The sequence below is a fragment of the Furipterus horrens genome, unplaced genomic scaffold (assembly GCF_987537825.1).
Source record: "Furipterus horrens unplaced genomic scaffold, mFurHor1.1.pri manual_scaffold_11, whole genome shotgun sequence".
Classification (NCBI taxonomy): domain Eukaryota; kingdom Metazoa; phylum Chordata; class Mammalia; order Chiroptera; family Furipteridae; genus Furipterus; species Furipterus horrens.
The window spans coordinates 83552197-83574931 of NW_028327181.1; the positions used below are offsets into that span (position 1 = coordinate 83552197).

Sequence of the window (22735 nt, forward strand, 5' to 3'; positions counted from 1 at the left end):
TTTTAGATCTCTGCGAATACTACACATTTAAAAAATGTTTTCTTCTGTCTCTGCTTTGTCCCCGTTTCCTCTGAATTTGCTTTTTCCTATTTCTTCATTGGGGGCTTTCCTCAAGAGTGTATATTTATTTCATGACTAATCACATTTTAAGAGTTAAACTAATAAGTGGGAGCTCTGAGTCTGAGGTCTTCACTACAGGATAAAGATGATCTGATAAGACTTGGCTGATTATTGGGGGTCCCTCAAAGGTTAGGATGAATAAATTTCCTCTTAGAGGAGAATCTCTCAATCCTCTACGTGAGGACTGAGAAGCCTAGTTTCCAGCATACTGAAAGTAGATGGGGAAGGAGTCTGAGTATCTCACTGCCCAACACAGAGACTTTCTTTAAAAAAAACATTTTTTTATTGTTGTTCAATTACAGCTGTCCCAACTTTCCCCCCATTGCTCTCCCCTGTCCTGCCCACCCCCAACACGGAGACTTTCATTTGTTCCTATTTGCAGTCTCTCATTTAATGTTCATTATAATCCTGATAATTAAGTATTAGCATTATCTCTATTTTACTGATGAAGCTATTGTCTCACAGAAATAAGCAATTTTTTCAAGGTCAACTAACTAATAAAAGATGGAGCCAGGAATGGAAACCAGATCCAGAATCCAAACTTGTATGCTGCCTTTCTTCATGAAGAAAAACACATTAAAAAAAAAAAATTTAACCCTGGCTGGTGTGGCTCAGTGGATTGAGTGCTGACCTGCGAACTGAAAGGTCGCTGGTTCAATCCCCAATCAGGGCACATGCCTGGGTTGCGGGCCAGGTCCCCAGTTGGGGGTGCGCAAGAGACAACCACACATTGATGTTTCTCTCCCTCTCTTTCTCCCTCCCCCCCCTAAATATAAATAAAAATAAAATCTTAAAAAAATATTTACTTGGGAAATGAAGAGGAATAAATCTTAAACTCAAGTCACTAGATTTATACACACTCATTCCATAGATAGGCCTTTAATATAATCATGAAATCTAGTCACAGATCTTAGAAATTCAGGATGTTAACATAAATGTGGAAATAAATTATTATGTGGAAATTAAAATAAATGTAGGAAAAGATGTTATGAAATTAAAGAAAAGATGCCAAAACAATTTCAATTTGGGTTTTGTAAACATTATACTACTACCGTCAATAAGGCATGCTAGCTGGTCTCAGTCTTACTCATTGTTTTTGTCCACCTACTGTGCCAAGAATGGATAACGCACCAACAAAGGCACATCAAAGAAACAAAGTCGAGACCTTCTGGTATAATTAATGATTGGCATACCAGATGACTGCAAAGTCTGTGGGGTAGATGTGTACCTGTGATGTATACAGATGGAAGGGTAATCATTATTTTTAGTGAAGAAATCAAGTAGCTACAAATCAAACATATTATCAATGGAGGCTTTGCCAAGCTCCTAAATGAACATGGAATAGCCCTTGTGTCTACAGACAGACACAAAAGAGAGCATTACAGCACACTATGGAAAGGCAGAGATGGTATCACACGATGCCCTGGAAGAGGGAAGGAACATGAAACAGCAAAACATCTCCTTTTCCCTGGAGGAGGTAATTCCTGTGCTGAGTCTTAAGGAAGGAGTAGGCTGATTAGGATGATGAAGGGGAAGGGTATTCCAAGCCAGAAGGCACAGAAATATAAAAGTCCAAAGGCAAAATAACAAAAACTGGGGTGTTGGGGTAGTTACAAACGCATGAAGACTTATAAATGTCTACCATAACAGAAAAGTGGTGCTTTTACTCTATACTCCAAGGACTTTTCAACACTAAATTCTAGTGATAAACTTAGAAACATATTCCTGAAGGCTAACAGATGCCAAAGGTCACACAGTCTGAAACAGCCTCACCACATTTAAAGGGAAGTGTTATTTCTCTTTCTTCCTTACGTATTTAATGTTCCACAGCCCGTAATTCAAATTCCTCACCTTGCTCCTCTCATACAGAGGACAGTGCTGGCCCTGGAGGAATGACATCAGGGAAGAAACTTCCTACTTCCAGAAAGCTGGAACTGCCATTTTCCCGTGAACCTTTCTCTTAGCTAACAATGACTGCGCTCTTCAGAGTGTCGAAAGACTGGGAAATGTAGAGCAACTTATAATAGAGATGCTAATTTATGTTTTGCTTTCCTTTTTGTTTAACAAGACTGCAAACACTGCAGAGAGGTCATGACCCAGGCAAGTTCAGGCCTTGACTTGTAAAGCATCATCTTTAAGAAAACACCAAAAAAAAAATTACGAAATAATTAAATTATGCTGGGTCATTTTGGATATTAATTAGTGGAGTGATGCTCATGAGGAAGCTTTATCACAGAAAAGCAGCTCTGAATGTGTTACTATAATAAATCCCATTATAAGCTGCCGGCAGCATAAAACAGGAAGGCCAGCTTTAAAAATACAAGTTTTAGAGCTCAACAACCCAAGAGGGTAAATCCAACCTGTTAGTGTGTGGCTACTAGTCTCAAGTCCACAGCACCAAAACATGTCCCTGGATGGAAAGAATAAAAAGTAGAGGGATAACATTGGGGGGGGGGGGATTGTTCCCAGCATACTCTTTACTGAGATTTGTTGACCCCGTTGAAATAAAGAAAGGGCCCAAATAAAATGACTATCTGCCAATCGGATTATGATAAACATTGTTCCAAGGTTAAATAAGTATTAGTTAACTAATTCTTGGTGCCATAAGAAGCAACTCAGGTGAAAACATTACCATGAAAAAGACAGGGCTCAGTCAGGTGTTGATCCTTCAAAAAAAACAAAACAAAACAAAAAACACTTCTTTACATGATGAAGAATGAGCCAAGTACTAAGCAGTGTCTAAGCCTTTTGCCACACAAAGGACTAACCAGATAATCCACACCCTTTCATAGGTCCTGCCCATTGATTGGCCCCAATAAACTGATTTGTAACAAAAGTTCATATGGAAGAAAGCTTTTTTTCTTCTTAAATAAAAATGCCACCAATATAATGCTGCAGTGAAATGGAAGGGCTGATTTTAACCTGTGAACAAAAGTAAAGTCAGTTATGCAGTAAAGAAAGGCCATTCTTTCCATATCATTCAATGCGGAGCAAGTGTAATACACCCTTGGTAAGAAGAATTAACTGTGAACAATTGGAGATTCTGAAATGGATTAAGAAGTGAGTTTAAAAGTGTAGCTCCAAACTGCTATGTGCTGGGGGCCTTACACTTTATTTTATGACTGTTAGAATTGTGAATATTTTTATTTCAGAATATTACGAATTTATTAACCCAGTAGCTAAAAGATACAATAGGTTATTAGTCGATCAGACCATTAACAAGAATTTTTTCTGTCCAGGTACTTACAGAATGACGAGGTTTGGTTTGTGCCTTCCCAGTGATTACAATTTAGCTCAGAAGAGCAAATAAAACTTCAGGGACCACTGCCAAGTAACACATCAGTGAGTGCAAACTCACAATGGCTGAGGGGACACAGCATGTGGGGACAGTGTCACTGGAGCGGGAAGATTCCTGGAGAAGTGCAGAGATGCTGACAAAGAGGAGGCCCTGGGGCAGAAGAGACAGGGTTGGAATGCTACCGAACTCTGTGTGGGTGGTGGAGGCAGCTGAGTCACAGCACTTAGGGCTGGTAACGAAGTCTTTTTAGAGAGGGGCAATGGGCAGCGATAAAAGGGGGACTCAGAAAGGTACACGAAGGAAGGAGATTTAGTATAAAAAGCAACAGGCAAGCACAGAAGGTTCCCGAGGAAGAACTGTGGCACAGAGATGGCTGGCCCTGGCAGCAGCACGCATGGCGGGCTGGTGGCCAGTGCGCGGGCTGTGGCACCAGTCACAGGCCAGTTCCAAGAGGAAGCACGGCAAGAGGGCGCGTACCTTTCACCAGTGCCTTGCAGAGGTGGCATCCTTTTCAATGCAAGCCCAGGGCTAGCAGAAAGTGAAGGAGGGCAGTCAAGGCCACCCCTGACGGGCAGGCGGCTTGGTGTGGCAGAAAAAGGACAGGCTGCGTCAGTCACAGCTGTGTGATTCTGGCGAGACTGTTTAGCTTTCCAGGACCTGTCTCCTCCTCAACCGAAGAAGTGGGATTAAAAGTCATACCCACCTGTCGGAGCAGAGCATGAGGTGGAGAATGCTTGGGGGAGGGGGTCTTTGCCATCATTGCCCGCGAAGGCAGGAATGAAAGAAAGTGAGGTCTTCAGGGGAACCTGAAAATTCCTCCTCTGCCTAGGCCATCAGGAATCCCTAAGGTCAGGTCCAGTGGGCGAGCAGTGGGGTGCCTGAGATTTCCTCTCTTCCCCAAAACACGGGGCCCTAGCTGCTAAAGATACAGAGAGCGCACATTCTCCCCAGGGGCCAAGATCCACTGTGTTGGGGGAAGAGGAGAATACGAACCTTCAGCTGACCTGGGGAGACAGTGAAGCCCAGCGGGGCCTGAGGCTGAAGATCAAACACCCCTCAGAAGGGCCCAGGTGGTGGCAGCAGTGAGGGTGAGGGCCCTCGGGGAGGGGACAATCCGTTCAGGGCAGAGGGTATAAAAAACACTTTGGGTAAGAGGTGCTTCAGTCCATCACTTACCCTAGCTTCATTCTTGAAATGGGAATGATTTCTCATAATTTTTACTTAGTCTGCATGATTCAATACAGAGACATTATAAACAATTCTACTCAACAACTTTATTGCTGCATTTACTTGCAGGGTCTGAATCTTGTTTCTAGCCTGTCCAGTCCCCGGGGATAGGAGCCACATTTCATTCATCTATGTCCCAGCAGTCCGCGTGTCCGGCACGCAGGGCTCCGTGTTCCCTCTGCCTGGAGTGCTCTTCCCTGATAGAGCCACGCGGCCCTTTCCCTCCAACTCAAGGCACTGCTGGAATGCCACCTGTTCCGCGAGGTCTACACAACAGCCCAGAGCCCCACTTAAAGCTGCAATTCCCCCTTCCCCACCTCCCTTCACCCTGATGTTGCCCCCACAGCACGAATCACCTTTTAACGCACTAAATACTTGACTCATTTACTGCCTTTGTCTATGGATTGTATTTATTGCTAGCCCTCCTTCATAAGAACAAAATTTCTGTTTGGTTTTATTGATGTATTCAGGGCTAGCCTGGTGCATGGCAAATGTTAATAAATTTGTGCTGAATGAATGAATGAATGGTAATCGCAGTGTAGGTTTCAAGGGTAGCAGATCACTCCTTGTTACGTTCTCTCTTCTGGTCCTGGGAAAATGCACCTTATACCAAGAGTTCAACAGGAAAATATACTCTGAGCCCCAAGTGTTGAATGCTATGATAACAACAATTTAAAAAAAAAACCCTAAACTGAATGGCATGTTTGCTTCATTTACAATATGAGTAGATGCAAAGGCTGTCATAGTTCTTTTAGTTAATTGATTGATCAATCAAGAGTTAAGCTGCCAATTAGATAATACAGACTTCTCTAACCAAGAAAAGATGATTCATTAGAAGCCATTGATTGAAGTTAAGGAGATCACAAGTATTATTAAGCACCTCCTACAAGTCTTGGTTACCCCAAACCAAGGGGAAAAAATGGACTCCCATTAAAAACCACCAGGAGCCTGGACAGTGAAAGGAGAGGTAGGGGCCTCTTTGCATATCCTGCATGCATTTCTGATTTCTCATGCTCAGCTGTCTGCAACTTCTTTTCTCGGTAGTTAAATGTTTAAGTTGAATACCAAAGGAAGGATGTTTCAAATAAATCACGCTACAACTAGGCAGACAACTACACTTAAACTCTCCATTAGATTTTACCCTGAAGCAAATTCTTAGCCTACCACCTCCTTAACCATCGCAAGTAGAGCACAGGACAATAAGGAAGGGAACTCATGATGCAGATTGGATATGAAGCGGGGAACTTCACCCCAAATAATTGTAAATAATTACTATAGGAGAGCAGCCCACTTTGTAATATCAAAAAACATTTTAGTAGCAATTTGTGAAAAAGACACTGACTCATCAGATTTTACACTTGGAGTAGCTCTTAAAGATTACCTAGGCCTTGCCTTCGGCCTCTTTTGATTCTTTTGTAGCTAAGAAACCTGGGGTGAGAGGTGAAGCGATCTGCCTGAAGCTTTGATATCCAGGAGGGAGAGGAAACTAAATCCAGGCCTCACTGATATTTCCTCTGTGCTAGGCTGCCCACAGTTCTTATTTGTGTAATTTTCAACTCATATCAGCAATAGCTGACCCTTAATAATCAGTTAGGTTATGACCTCTGAACTCTTAGGAGAAAAGGTTAAAGAAATTAAGAAAATAAAGTGTTACCCTTGGCATTCTCAGTGCCAAAGGGCTAGTCTTACAGACGCGCTATCACTGGAGACTTAGCTGAAATGACCGCTGATGAAGCCGAACTCCTTGGCCTGGCACCTCAGTCCGTTCTTCCTGCTCCTCTCAGCTCTTAGCTTGATACGCCCTAAAATGACCCCTCTGCTCCATCAGGACAATCCTCTTCCTTTGTGTTAAATGTCTACCTCTGTGCTTTTTGTCCAGGGTATTTCTCTATTAAAAAGCTTTCCAGAGCTTCTACCACTTTGCAATTATTTCTCATGTTCCAGATAGTTCAGAACTTGCCCTCTCTCCGCTCTCTGCCCTCATTTACCCCTATAGAGCCCAGTTTACTGCTTTAGGGCAACCTTTCAGAACACGGAGTCAATGTGCCCAGTACCAACCCCTCACTTCTCTGGGGCCCAATTTGCTGAACAATTTCAACTACCCAGAACACAGTCAAGAAATACGAAACTAGCACAAATCCTCTAACTTCTAGGACTGAAAACAAAACACAAAATAAAGTGAAGTTCAAGTGACTTAGCTCCCGGGGAGTGGCGGCTTACCCATCAGGCACAGGGGGCATAGTGGCAAGGGCCTATAAAGCTTCGAGGGGCCCACAAAAATATTTTATTAAAATCAGGGGGGTGAAAAAGAACTTTCAGGTTGAACAAAGTGTTTTAAATACCAATAGTTAAAAAATAACATCTTAATTTCTTTTTTTTAGTGGGGGAAGGGGCCCACAGTGGTCATAACGTAGCCCTGCTCATGGGGAGGCTCTCCGCCCAGGCGCTTCCCTGTCCTTTACAGATGACACCCAAGTCCTGGTGGCGGCCCTTCCGGGTCGCAGATGACCAGAAGCAGCACATTAGAAGAGGGGGGAACTAATACAACTCAGTTGGATCCTGCAATCAATAGCTGGTAGCAAAACCATTAAAAACAACAAGAGGTACAAAAATTCAAAATCAAAAGACAAAAAAGAGGGTACACTGGGCCGAATTAATGATTACCATGGCAGTCCGATACAGTCTAATAGTTCTCGCTGTTACTCATGACCTTATTGACCCACGTGATTTTGGTTTGTAACGATGATCCTCATTCATTGATATAGTGTTTGCAATACTTCGCTTCAGACACCACAAATATATGTAGCAATTTTTTCCATTTCTAAAAAAATCCTCACCTAAGGATACATTCATGGATTTGAGAGAGAGAGAGAGAGAGAGAGAGAGAGAGAGAGAGAGAGAGAGAGAGAAACATCAATGTTAGAGAAAAACATCAATCAGTTGCTGTCTCCTGTATGCTTCCTGACAGGGGATTGAACCCGCAACCTAGGTATGTGCCCTGACCAGGGATCAAACCTCAACCTTTTGGTGCATGGGACAACACTCCAACCAACTGAATCACCCAGCCAGGGTGCAATTCTTTTCTTTTAAAAGGGCTAAAGTAGTGGTGAATGCATAACACAATACACAGATGATGTATTATAGAACTGTACACCTGAAACCTATATAATTTTATTAACCAATGTCACCCCAATAAATTCAATAAAAAATAAAATGACATATAGAAGGCTGAAGTATAACAATGAATATTTATTATTATTTTATATGCTTTATTAATTATGCTGTTATAGTTGTCCCAATTTCTTTTCCCTTTGTTCCCCTCTGACACCCCTCCCTCCAGTTGCCCCCCCCTCTTAGTCCATGCCCATTAGTTGTGCATATAGTTCTTCTCAACATCTTCCTGTCTACTCCACTCCCTCCTACTATGCTTCTTAATTCCTGCATCATCTCCCTCCCTTTACCCCTTCCCCGTCCCCACTGACCTCCCCCCAAAATGTTCCCCATACCTATAATTCTTTTCCCACCTCGTTGCCTACTTAGTTTGCCTTTGTTTCGATTCCCTTGCTTCTGTTGTTGGTTGTTGTGATACAGTTTTCATTTTAATGTTCATAGTTTTGATCCCTCTTTCTCCTAAACAAGTCCCTTTAACATTTCATATAACAGTGGTTTGGATCTGATGAACTCCTTCAGTTTTACTTTGTCCTGGAAGCACTTCCTCTGCCCTTCTACTCTGAATGACAGCTTCGCTGGATAGAGTAATCGTGGTTGTAGGTTTTTGCTTTTCATTACTTTGAATATTTCTTGCCGGTCCCTTCTTGCCTGCAGTTTCTTTTGAGAAATCAGCTGATAGTCTTATTGGGACCCCTTTGTATGTAATTCTCTTCTCTCTTGCTGCTTTTAAGATTCTCTCTTTATCCTTAATTTTTGACATTTTGATTATAATGTGTCTTGGTGTGGTTCTCCCTGGGTCCAATTTTTTTGGAACTCTCTGTGCTTCCTAGACCTCTAAAAGTCTATTTCCTTCCCCAAGTTAGGGAAGTTCTGCTTCATTAATTTTTCACATAATTTTTCAATTTTTAGTTCTTTTTTACCTTCTGGCAACCCTATAATTTGGATGTTGGCCCACCTATAGCTGTTCCATAGGTTTCTGAGCCTCTCCTCATTTTCCTCACTTTTCATTTCCTCTTTCTGCACTGGTTGACTGTTTGTTCCTTCCTTATGTTCCGATTTGTTGATTTGATCCCTGGTTTTCTTTCCCTCACCACTAGTTTCGTATGTGTTTTCATTCATTTCAGCAGGACTAGCCTTCGTTCCTTCTCCGTCTTGTTTAAGATCTGCTGTTAGGTCTGTAAGCATTCATATAACCAAAGCTCTGAACTGAGCCTCAGAAAGATTTCCTATATGCTGCTTCATTAGATTAGATATTTGCTGTCTGGTCAGCTGCGTCACCGGGATCTCTGTCATGATCTGTGCCATCCTGACAGTTTTGTGTTTACCTTTGCTTCCTGGGTGGGGCTGTCACACCTCCTATGCTATAGAGGGCAGAGCCCTGTGCACTCGTTACTACTGGGTGATTCCTACCATTCTCTCTCCGCTGAGAGACCGGGTGCCTCCTCCTCCGTCCCCATGCCCTCTGGGTCTCACAGTCCGAGGCAAATGGGGGTCTGCCTTCCCCGGCGTTGGAATCGCGTGCTGATGGGTCTGGTCTGCAGCCGGGGGTGCTCTCCAGGTCCTTCTTGCCTCCCCTTAAATATGGGTGTCTGTGCTTACTGCCATCCCGCCACCGTCGCGGCAGCTGCTGCTGTCAGCACAGCCTGACCTCTCTGCCCCGGCTTCGCCCCTCCTACCCGTGCAGACAAGCACCACTTGTTTATAACTTCATATGTTGGACTTCCATGTAGCTTTATTTTCTGGAACTTCTGGTTATTTCTGTTTTTGTGGTAGTTGTAGTCCTTCTTAGTTGTGAAGGGGGAGGGAGTGTGTCAGTCTAGGCCTCCATCCTGGCCAGAAGTCCTCAAAATTTCCAACAATGAATATTTAAAGAGGTTAATATTCAGTCATTTGGAGAAAATGAAGCCTTTGATTTCTTATGAATCTCTGTCTTCCCTCCAGTGACACTGAATATGCCGTATGAAACCTAAGATAGGTAACTGTACATGAAACATATCCTTAAAGACCCAATTATCAGTTAGTACGTAAATAATGAACCTGCTGACTCTGGCACAGCACACCCTTCACTGTCCCTCCCCACTGCTGTAGCGGCAGAATACCTCAGCATGGTCCAACAGCCCTGGGAAATCTCCCTTTCACGCATCTTTCAAGACCAAGAGCAAGAACTGGTACTTGTGAAACATCTGCAGATCTTCTCAGGTAAAATGGACATGCTTTGTTTTATATTCCATGGGAACCCACATAATTCACAAAACCCAACTAACTATATATGTCATGCTTACATATCTTTTCCCTCACCGGATTGTGACGGGGACACCAGTTAGGCTCTGTATGGATTAGGGAAAAAAGAAAACACCCCTCCTCGGTGGATGAATTAGAAAAAAGCAGTCGTCTGGGTGCATGTAACGAGCCCCCAAGACTCAGCACCATGTATGAGTAAAAAGGCACCCTTTTCCCTCTTCCTACAGGATCGGGTTGCCAGATAAAGCCCTGAGTATTAGTCCCAAATGCCGAATGGGCTATGCTTACACTGAAGAATTATTTGATGTCCTTCTGAAACTTGAGTTTACCTGGGCATCCTATATTCATTTTACAAAGTCTGGCAACCCTACTCAGGGCAGACTCGGACGCACACCAGAGCGGGCAGCTTGGGGAGCAGGGTGTGAGCTGGATGTTAGCCTCGCCTTGCCACCTGATCTTGTGCACAAACTGCACAACTGAACACATGGCCCTGGGCTATGAGCTCTTTGAGAGCAGGTACAATGTCTTATTAATCTTCGTAGTTCTAGTGCGTGGAACAAATGCACATTCTAGTAAAAGCATATATTCCTGAAAGTAGTATTTCAGACATGCCTGTCAAAAGAAATATTTTGGGGTGGAAAAGAAACTTGCCATCTTCCTTCCATGAAACTTAATACAACTGTCACCCTCTGTCTTAGTCAACCTTAGTCACATTGGCATTCATCTGTCATAAGTCCAGACTGGAAGCATAGTACTGAGCTGAATGCCAGGTGGGTTTCCCAGGACAACTGTGAGAGTCATCAGGCACTTGCACACTTTACTTTCAGGACCACAGGGTGTCTTACAGGCTGGATCTTACATTAAATCAGCCTTAGAAGAAAAAATAAGGTAGGTTCACTTAACTTTTAGTCACACAGCACATTAGTTGGGTTAGAATAAGAGAATTTTGACAGTTATGCCAAGTTAAAAATGAAAATAACAGTATATACTTTGTTTTTATTTTTCCTGACTATAAAGTAACAAATTTTTATTAAAGAAAATTTATAAAATACAGAAAATTAAATAGAGTAGAAAAAAATCACCTATAATACTACCATCTAAGTCACAGCCATTGTCTTTAAGATGGAGAAATACTAGAACTGCCTTTTACTTTTATTTTTAATTTCATTCTTCACAATATTTTCTTTTGTGTATATGTTTTAAAATGAACATCATCTTATAAAATAATAGCTGTATTAAACTATTGGGAGGATGAATTAAAATATTTTTCACTAGTAGGGGTAAGTGTTCGAAAAGTTTGGAGGTCATTAACATAAAGGCAATCACAGTAAACAATTGTGGCACACCCGCTCCAGTCTTTTTTTCTTTACAATGGAAATCACGCTGTAAGAATAACTGAGGATTAAGTGCAAGGTGATTTGATAGTTATGCGGGCAGTTGCTGACATAGGCCCAGTTAATATAGATAACAGGTCACTAGCTGGGTGGCCAGAGCTTTTTATCTGACTGCTTTCACTTGGTATTTCTCCCTGTCCTCCCTTCCTATTATTACCCATCTTTTTCCAGAAATTGGACCCTTCTTCTGCTTGCTCCAGGGCTAGCTAATGCAGGGTCTGCAGAAGCAAGATGGCTGGCAGCTAGAGGGAAAGAAAAAGCTGCTGTGTTCTTTCTTGCTGACATTTCTAGGGCTGGTTTCTTTAGCAATAGCCCATGGAGATCAGCTCCTTTGATAGGGGTTGGTCACTTTGCTAATTTTAGATATTTTTGTGTAGGTGTGTGGGAGGAAAGAGTTTTCTTTGAAGTGAATACTAAACTAAATAACTGAGCTGCACTTTGCAGTTTACAAAGAACTACAATAAAGGTTTATCTTATTTAATTCTCCCAACCTAAATATTACTGTTGTTCCTATTTTACAAATGAGAAAAGTAAGGTTCAGACGTTAAAGAGGCTGGATTCATATTCAAGTCTTTAAATTCTAACTGCTGTGCTATTTACACTGCCAATCTCAGTTCTTATGTAGTTAGGAGTCACCATTTTCAGAATATCCAATCAACAAATGTTATCATCTATACAGCCTCAATAGGTTAAAAGAAAGGAAGAAAGGCCCTTACTGTGGTAGGTAAGGCAGGAGGAATTATCCCCATTTTATAGATGAAGAAATAGACACAAAGGTCAAGGTTATATAGCCAGAAGATGACTGAGCAAAGACTCAATCTCAGGTTTTCTGATTCTGAAGTCCAATACAAAAAGTAAGTTCTGCAGAGACGGTACTCATAACTAGATTCATGGCACCATGAATACTATGATAGCATAATCAACACTTTTCTACCACTGATATCATGTCACAGTAATATACTTAAGGCAATGGGGCTAGATAAAGACATTCGGCAGCGAGAGAGTATTCTGTCTGATAACCATAGCATTTCTCTGATGATTAAAATTGAGATATTTAATTCTGAGTTATCTGAAAATGATATGCATGTCTTATAATTTTCTTGTATTCATTAATACCTATTATAGACATGCTCTACCAAAAAAATCCTGTTTTGAAAACATGGTTTTGTTCAGCAAATATCTGTAGCTATGTTTTATAAAAGGACTCACCAAATTTCTTTTACTGTTTTTTAATGTATTTGAAGTTGTTCTACATATACAGTCATGTGCCACTTAATGACAGGAATATGTTCTGAGAAATATATCATTAGGCGGTACTGTCAATGCATGAACATCACTGGGTATACTTACACAAACCGATAGTACAGCCTACAACTGTAATTACATGTTATACTTTTATACAACTAGCAGCCCAGTGGGTTTGTTTACACCAGCATCACTACAAATACATGAGCAATGTGTTGTGGTAGTACATGACAGCTATAATGTCAGTAGGCAATAGGACTTTCTCAGCTCCATTGTAGTCTCATGGGACCACTGTGGTTCATGTAGTCCACCACAGACCAAAAAGTTGTTACGCAGCACATGGCTGTATATGTATTATGTGTAGGTTTGATTTGCACGGAACTTTACAAGGCAATCTAGTACTGTGCCAAGTATACTTACAGAAAATTTTATATGATACAGTGGCTAGCTCATGTCTTTGACTTAATAAATGGAAAAACTGGGTCACTAAATTGTCAAGCATCCTACAGCTTCTGTTTCAACAAAGAAGTCCAATGCAAAAGTCACCACTCCGTCAGTGATTACGATTCATGTGTCTGGCAAAATGACTAAACCTCTTTCCTAAAGTAGTTATATATCTTATTGAGTCATATTGTAGTCATTAGCCCGGGTTAATTTTGAACAGATAGACGGGGAGATACTCATGTTTAGGCCTGCACAATTTGGAGTCTCTTCCATTATCTGTTTATTTCACTAAAGCAACCCCAAGAGTTGCTTAACATTACCAGGACTTCCTAATAACATCTCTGAAGTAAGAGTGTGCGAAGATGTCATTTAAGGATTACATAAAAAGCAATCTTTTCTAGAGACTGGTAATGTTAAAGTGAAACCCATGGAAAAACAAATATGTCTGCCTGCGTTCCCACCAGGGGTTTCCTAACAGTTTCTTTTTGGTTCCAGACATTGTGCCTGTCATAGCTCTACCCTGTATTTCCTTCTTATTAGATAACATTCCTAGGTGCCAAAGTAGTGAGGAAGCTATTTTTTCCCAACAACTTTATACTTTAGCTAAAGCTCTATCAGCTGTTAGGTCTGAGTTCTCCTTCAGTAATACCGCTATGAATTCGGAGTGTTCTTCTTTCCCAAGGAGTTTTACGACCGGTCTGCTGAGGTGAGTCACGGGTGGACTAAGAGACCAGTCCTCACCTGCCCTTGGCAAGGTGCGGTGGCCGTGTCTCTGGCCTCACACCTGCGCCCAGGTACAACATTGAATGTGACCGTTTTCTATACGCCACGCGCTGAATAAGTTGGGAAGCACTGAAGTGACCAAGGAATCTTTCTCCATAACTCACAAGTCTGTCCTGGTCCATACAGACGTGGCCTTCCCATGCGACCCCCCAAAGCGCCAGGTAAACCTTGCGTTAAAGCAGTCAGGTCAATGGGCTTAACTACTCTCACGCTGGCCGGGGAAACTGGGAAGTCACATCATTTTACAGCCCGAGAAGTTCCTTTCCAGGCACTTGATCCTGCGTGTCTCCAGCCTCACTCTAAAAAGAAGGTGCCAGAAGCAATCTATGAGGAAAATAATCAAGCCGCGCGGGCGGCAGGCGCGGGGTGGTTTACCTGGCCTTGCCGCTTCGAGACTGCAGCTTCCTTGACATTAAGACCAAGGCTTTCACCCTCCGGATGGTGAAAAGCACATTCCCCTCAACTTCCATAAATCTGGGAGGCTTGAAAAGAGCCCCAGTGTCGTCAAGTAAAAGAGCCGGCTTTAGGACGCGGGCTGGAGGGAGGGGCGTCTTCCACCCTCTCGCTGCTAAGCCGGACATTTCCTAACACTGGACAAATTGTACGTCCAGCTCAGGGCGGGCGAGCCGCAGTGGTCTTTTACCCTCCGAGCCGATTGTTAGCTTTTCACAGGAATCAGCAGGGAAGCACATGTGAAACCGCTGTGGCGACGGTGCGCGCCCCCGCGCCTTGTGTGCCCCTGCATGTAGATGAAGCCGGCCGGGAGCTTTCTGAGCGGCGGCGCGGCGTTCTCAGGGCGGCCCTTTTCTCCGGCGCGGCTCCCTGCTGGGACAGCCCTTTTCAATTTTCTATCCCCCTCCGTCCCTGCTCCTGCAGAACACAGGGAGGCCGGATTGAAAGAAAGACCGAGGGAACATGTTTTATTTTCTCCTGCTCGATCCATTTTAGAAAAGCTTTTAATTGGTTTTAAAAAGATGCTAAACAAAATGTGATGATGTTTTTCAGTCTTCGTGAACTACAGATAACCACTTTTTATACTTTCAAAGGGCTAATAAATCAATCATGAAATTAACTCTCCAGCTACATTTAAAGCAAATCTACTGAATACCAGATTCATTAAAAATCTATGCATTTACTTACAAAAATTTAAAATTCAAACAAAATTATCCTAGTAACTGAAATCTGACTTGAATTTTTAGCCCCACACTGAAAATCCAAGACCCAAGCAATCACAAAGGGAAAAAAGGAAGGCTTGTGAACCAGTTTTAATAAGCCAATTTACGACGAGGGAGGGGAGTGGGGGAGGGGGAGAAGTAGAAAAGAGAATATCTTGATACATAACAACATAGTGCCCCTGAAGGGATTCTTTTATTTGAGCATGTGCACACATGCACACAGTTTTTCTGTGTGAAAGCTGGAATTACAACAAATGCAGAATTAAGGATTCTGTGACTGATATGATTACTCTATTGTATACATGTATGGTTCCTTTTTCAAAGAAAAATATCTGCAACTTCTCTGTTTCTTGACAGTGATAAAACAATAGCTTTCCACCAGTCTACACATTTCTATATATTCATATACTTTTAATATTTAATTGAAAATATCTATAAAATCTAAGTGTTTCTACTCTAGAATGACAAATAGTCTTGACAGTGGATCAGCCTGAAAAATTTCCCTTATTTTCCTGAGAGAATACAAACTAATTTTAAAAAGCAAGGTGATACAGAGAAAGCTTGTTTTTATTTTGTTAAATATATGCCAGCAAGAAATATTTCAAACATTCATTTCTTCTGCCACTGATTCACTTATACGGGAGGTCATCTAGCAATCCAGGTCAGAGCCACCAAATTCTGATTAATGATAGGCTGGTATTCACTTAAATGAGAATCCCTGCCACTTCCAACCACTAAAGCGACCAGATCCATCTTTTACTTCTACATATTCCTACAGCCTTCCTTTTCATTCCTAAGAGTAATGCATTCCACATCCCTTTTTAATGATCCAATTCCTGTTTCTAAGATTTGCCCTAAGCTGTGCCAGGTGCTTTGGGCGCCCACTCCTTACTTCTAGCTTTTTATATAATCCTCCTTTCATCATTTAAGTAGCTTCTGAAACCACTGTCATTTTTTTTGTAATCATTTTATTGAGATGTATTTTACATAGCACACTATTCACTGATTTAAAGTGTACAAATGGATGGTTTGTTAGTATGTGCACAGATATGTGAAATCATCACCACCATCAGTTTTAGAACATTTTCATCACACAAAAAGAAAGCCCATACCAATTAGCAGCCACCTCAATTCTCCTTATCCACCCCTCCCAGTCCTTGGCAACCACTCACAAATCTTTCTGTCTCTACAGATTTGCCAATTATGAACATTTCATATTAATGAAATCAGATGACATGTGCTCTTTTATGATTGGCTTCCTTCACTTAGCATAATGTTTTCAAGGCTCATCCATGTTGTAGCTGGTATCAATCAGCGTTCATTTCTCTGTATTGTTGAATAATATTCCATTGTATGTATTGTATATATCACATTTTATTTTATTTGATGAACATCTGGGTTATTTTCATTTTTTGGATGCTATGAATAATGCTGCTATGAACATTCCTGTACAAGCTTTTGAGTGGCATATATTTTAATTTCTTTTGAGTACATAATTAGAAGTAGGATTGCTGGGTCATATGGTGACTATGCTTAACCTCCTGAGAGACTGCTAGACAGTTTCCAAAGGCTGTATGATTTTTATATTCCCACCAGCAGTAAAAGGTTCCATTTTCTCCATATGAACTTGTTAACTGACCTTTTAAAAAATATATTTTATTGATTATGCTATTACAATTGTCCCAAACTTTCCCCCTTTACCCCTCTCCACCTGATAACCCCCATTCCCTATAGCAATCCCCTCTTAGTTCATGTCCATGGGTCATGCATATAAGTTCTTTAGCTACTCCATTTCTTATACTGTTCTTAACACCCCCTGTCTGTTCTGTACTTACCAAGTTGTACTTCTTAATCCCTGTACCTTTTCCCCGACTTCCCCTTTCCCCCTCCCAGCTGATAACCTTCCAAATGATCTCCATACCTGTGCTTCTGTTTCTGTTCTGCTTGTTTGCTTAGTTTATGTTTTAGATTCAGTTGTTGATAGTTGTGAATTTATTGCCATTTTAATGTTCATAGTTTTGATCTTCTTCTTTTTCTTAAACAAGTCCCTTTAACATTTCATATAATAATGACTTGGTGATGATGAACTTTAGCTTTATCTTGTCTGGGAAGCACTGTATCTGCCCTTCCATTCTAAATGATAGCTTTGCTGGATAGAGATATCTAGGTCCCTGCTTTTCATCACTTTGAATACTTCTTGCCAGTCCCTTCTAGCCTGCAAAGTTTCTTTTGAGAGATCAGCTGACAGTCTATGGGAACTCCTTTGTAGGTAACTCTGCTTTTCTCTTGCTGCTTTTAAGATTCTCTCTTTATCTTGAACCTCTGGTATTTTAATTATGATGTGTCTTGGTGTGGTCCTCTTTGGGTCTAACTCGTTTGGGTCTCTCTGTGCTTCCTGGACTTGTCCTTCACCAAATTAGGGAAGTTTTCTTTCATTATGTTTTCAAATAAGTTTTCAATTTCTTTCTCTTCTCCTTTCAGCACCCCTATGATTCGAACGTTGGTATGTTTGAAGATGTCCCAGAGGCTCCTTAAACTATCCTTATTTTATTGGATTCTTTTTTCTTCTTGCTTTTCTGTTAGAATTATTTTTTTTCTTCCTTATGTTCCAAATCATTGATTCAATTCTCTGCTTCATCCACTTCACTGTTGGTTCCCTATAAATTTTCTTTATTTTACTTAGTGTAACCTTCATTTCTGCCTGGGTCTTTTTTATGCTGTTGCTATACCTAGTGAGTTCCTTGAGCATCCTGATAACCGGTGTTTTGAACTCCGCATCTGTTAGATTGCTGATCTCCATTTTGCTTAGTCTGTTTCTGGAGTTTTGGTCTCTTCTTTCATTTGGACCACATTTCTCTGTCTCCTCATTTGGCAGCCTCACTGTGTTTCTGTGTATCAGGCAGAGCTGCCTTGACTCCCTGCCTTAGCAGTGGGGCCCGCTGCAGAAAAGCGCAGGCGTAAGGTGGATGGGGCGAATTCGGTAATCGCCTGGGTAGGATAATGTTCCTTCTCAAGAATCTCACAATCATTTTTATAAAATAGAAACTGTGATTCCTAAGTGTTTAGTTAAGACTTTGCAGGTCGTTTGTTAATAGGTCCTGTTTATTTCTTTTAAAAAATTCTTTATTATATTTTCATCCTCCTTATACCCTCCTGCTATCCTGCTTATTTCTATTAGTATCTATTTTGGATTACAAACAAGTCTCAGGTTGGTGTATAGTACTTAACATGGACAGGACCGGTGGTTTGAAAAATGCCACCGAAAAAGTCTTCTTCTCTCTCCCAAATAACTTTCAGCACAAATTCTTTTTAGGTGGAAAACTAAATATTACCAGACAAATTTAAATGACTGGAAAAAGTCTCGCAATCTTATAATTTTTAAAATGCTGATTTCATAAGGCAGAACCTTTTGTTATGTGATGTATTTAGATACTGGAGTTATTTGTTTTGTTCTAGCAACTCTGGATATGTCTCTATCTATCTACCTATCTATATGAAATCAGAGAAGGGAGAAATATTCTCACTTCTCTAACTTTAGCTTTAGTATAAGCTTAAACTAATTATTAGAAATGATATAGTTTATGGAAAGATTATTTTTAAAAGTCCTTTCACAGTGCAACTATGTAATAAAATTTCAAGGCTGTTGTAGGTTATGTTTCTTTTCACTATTCTAGAAATGTTTTAAAAACCCTAAAAAATCAAGACAAGTCCTTTCCTTTAGGTGTAACACTAACACAATTTCACTGTTAAATTAAAATTTAGTTTTACCAGCTTAATATTAAATATTTTTCATACAGTTTAATTTATATCTCTATCTTCAAATATGAGATTCCAATACAGATATTAAAATGTTTTTCAAGTTAGTACTTAACCCCTTTGTATCTGTCTTTGATTAGCATTTCTCCAAGGTTACAGCACACAGAATCAATCATGAAAATTCATGTCTTGTGTCACAGCCAAACATGCTATGGCAGCCTCTACAGAATTAGCATATTTAACCAACCTTCATAGGTTAGTTTTAAATGTGTGAAGCTATCAAAATCGTCAGTCTCCAACAGCCACACCAGTAAAAATGCAACCACATGAACCAGGATCCTGGCTATACACTTACTCCTTAAAATAGGCCACATGTCACAAGAGAAGTAACTCATATTCATCTGTAAAAATAAAAAGAAATCTGCCTATAGGAAATAAATTTCCCTAAACAAGAATTCTTAGAGAAACCTAACCTGATGAGTGAAACAAATGAGCCCCTTCCACATTAATGTCATATCTCTCAGAGGTGCAGGGGGTAAAGATGTGCAAAACAAAACAACACCAGCTGAAACGAAGGGATTTTGATATCTTCAGAAAAGGAATGAAAAACTTCTCTGACTGTTAAAATCCTTTACCCTAAGGCAGAAGGCCAGACCAGATGACCTTTCAAAATGCCTCAACAGAATTTTACACATTTATAAATGTCTTATTTAGAGAGAGTGCATCATTGTAAGCAGTTTACTGGAAAAACTCCGTGAAGATGTTCCATATGTTATTTTTACCTGAGGAGGAGCCTTTTTCAGTAACACAAGAAGAGCCTGTAATACCAGATTAGAAAATCGAGGGCCAATAGGGACATAATCTGGAAGAGAAATGTTACTCTGTTTAGGGATGTGATACACATATGCACATATTCCAAACATTCAGATCTTTCTACACCAAGCGCAAACACAGTTCTAAAAACAGTCATGCAACTAACAATAAAAAAAAAAAACTTTAATAACATCAATGCATACAATTATGAAATAACTCTTACCTATAATTTTTTTAAAAGGCTTCTAAATATACATTTTGGGTTCATATAGACATATTCAGAGATGGTTTTTTAAAGAAGAAAAAAACTGAGGTGTATTTACTAAGCATTTCCAAGAAATTACTGTAAACTATGGCAATATAGTAAGTACACAGGCAACAAAACACCATGCTAGCAAATGGCTAGAAGGCAAAGTGGCAAGTAATCATAATGCGGGAAAGGTACTTCAATATAACTAAAAAGATGTAAGAGCCACTGAGATTGGTCCTCAGGTGGTGAAGAACAAAGAACTTTCTCAAAGAGCTTCCCACCTGTTAAATGTGTAGCAATCCTTCAAGATTTTGCACACATGCCACCTCCTTACCTTCCTCTGCATACTGCAGATGTACCCCTGCCCTGTGCTCAGAGCTACCTTCAGGCATCAGGTCTCTGAAGTCAAAAGTGAGCCTTCCCTTTTCTGATTGTCCAGAACAGTGGCACATTCTACTTTGCATTAATTTTTGCCAATATGTGTTATAATGACAGACAGCATCTTATTTTTATAGGACCTAATAATTCTAGCACAGGAAGGGCTCAACAAATGCTTGTTGAATACATGAACAAATAAGTACAGATAATAACTTCATACAAGTGAAAATATACTCAGAAGGCACACATTCCTGACATAGTAGTGTTGCTATGACCACACATCTCAATTGTGTTTAGATAAAGGAATTTACACAGAGCGATGAGTATGCGCCTAAAAGCTTTTAAAGAAATAATCCTATAAACTGGGCTGAAATGTATCAAAAATAACAGATCCAAATCCCAGGTCACTAGGTAAAACTATCAATTTAAAAAGACCTCACAGATATACCTGCTTTGGTTTATAATAAATATTGCCTTAGAAAACAGGAAGATAAATAACAGGATCTACCTAAAGCAAGTCTGAAAATCATGGGAAAAATGTAGTCAGAACAGTTAACTGTAGATGATGACTACACCACTTTGGATAGCTTAAGGAAGAAAGGATTAATCAGGTGTTAGATAGTATTTTCAGAGGTTTATTAAGTCACCAGGTGGGTTCAATTTCAACAGAGTCTGTCACAACATCCTGAGCCACTGATATAATAATAAGTTTATTCCAGATTTGTCTAATTTTTGTAGTGAAATAATATCTAAGAGAATTCTTTTCTGGAACTTATTTGTAGATTACACCTCATGAGCTGAGTGCAGGGACTGTTTCATCCATCTCTGTATTCTGTAGCAGTGCACTCAACCATGAGATGTTTAACAAATATTTAACAAAAATTACGGTAGGGCACTTTAAACTTTCACAACGTCTTCAACATTATTACTCTATTTTAGTCTTCACAATTATTCTATGAAAAAAGTAAGGGAAGGGATATAGTCTCTGTTTTCTGTGAGCGGAAACGGAGGCAACACAGAACTTGCGGCGTCTGCCCCAGTGTTACCTTGTGCCAGTTACACACCCTTCCCTCGTTAGTTCCGTCAAAGTTCCTACGTGGAACCTCTGAGCTATCAGCAATAAACACATCCATCACCCAAAGTTACTACTCATTTATTATGGGCAGGAAACTTTGTAGGAGATACAAATATCATGAGGCAAGAGTCCTTATGGGAAAGCAGTTTATAATGAAGTTACTTAACATGAATACTGTCATTGACTAGCGAGAGAAGAGATAATGTTATATTTCTTTATAAGATGAAGAAAGGTATTTCTGTTGCCTTATGGTTTATAAACACCTGTTATTTTTCTCTTTTGTGAAACATTGGCTATAATGTGGCAGAGACAGTACAATGGCAAACGTTATGACTTACCAAGCAGTCTCTCAATGTCATCCACAACTACACAGCTGAGCTGGGATTTGTACGCATCATCAAAGATCTGGAAGACAGCAAAACCATCTTTTATCTCACTGCTCTCCATAATTATGACAACTTCCAAGAAGATAAAATTTAGTTAACTTTGAGCAATGCCTCAACAATGCACAGTAAAACACCCAGTATTTCAGACTACACTAAATTAGAATTCAGAAGATAATGGGATTTTAGAATGAAAACAGTTCTTGCAATTTAAGAACAAAAATATTGTGACCCCCAAGCAGTTAAATGGTTGCCCAAGATGACACAAGGGGATCATGGCTATGCCATACCTGGGATCCTGAGAATAGACAAATCTCATCAAGCTTATCACAAAGGTCTCTCCTATGTCAGGAGCATGACTTCAGTATGTTGTGACTCAAGAGCCAGATGAAGAAAAAGGGATATGCAGAATAAAATTGGATGCCATTTTATTATCTGTAAGAACTGTGGCCCTATTACACAGGAATAACATTGAAAGAACGGCAGCTTGTCAACTCATATCAGACCATAATGGTCAAAGTATTTACAAAAGAATTCAAGTTGAGTATAAAGGATCAGATAGATCTGATTCTATCATTAGAACCAGACAAAAGATAATATAGCACATTGTCTTATGAGCACCCAAGGCCTTGAGACCAGCCTTTTTGTAAATTTGGGGATTCCTTTTCCAACAACTATAATTGAGGCTCAGCGCACCCCACTGGTGTCATCTGTAAGAATTAATTCCTACATCCCAGCCCAGTTTCTCTGGTCGTTAAGCAACCTCAGTGCACCACGGTAGTGACCAACACTGCCCCACCTCACTGCCGCCCGAATCTTGCTTGGGGAGGTATAATAGTCCTTTGTACGTATCTTTTAACTATATGAGGTAAAAAGTTAACTAAAGTGAATGAAACCTGTAATATTTTTCATACTAAGTTTAAAGACAACCTTTGTATATTTGGTCTTTAAAGTACTAGTAACAATTAAGAAATGTTATCAT

At 40.3% G+C, this 22735-nt stretch overlaps 1 protein-coding gene across 1 annotated transcript in view; it reads right to left on the minus strand.

Moving 5' to 3' along the window:
* The window catches only part of NSF (N-ethylmaleimide sensitive factor, vesicle fusing ATPase), a 131523-nt gene that overhangs the window by 6886 nt on the left and 101902 nt on the right, over window positions 1-22735 (minus strand). Inside the window, exons 16-17 of the mRNA XM_090292764.1 lie at window positions 21709-21775; window positions 19637-19716 (exon numbers count right to left, since the gene is read on the minus strand). Coding sequence (XP_090148890.1) covers window positions 19637-19716; window positions 21709-21775 — 147 coding nt within the window. The remainder of the gene's footprint in view (window positions 1-19636; window positions 19717-21708; window positions 21776-22735) is intronic.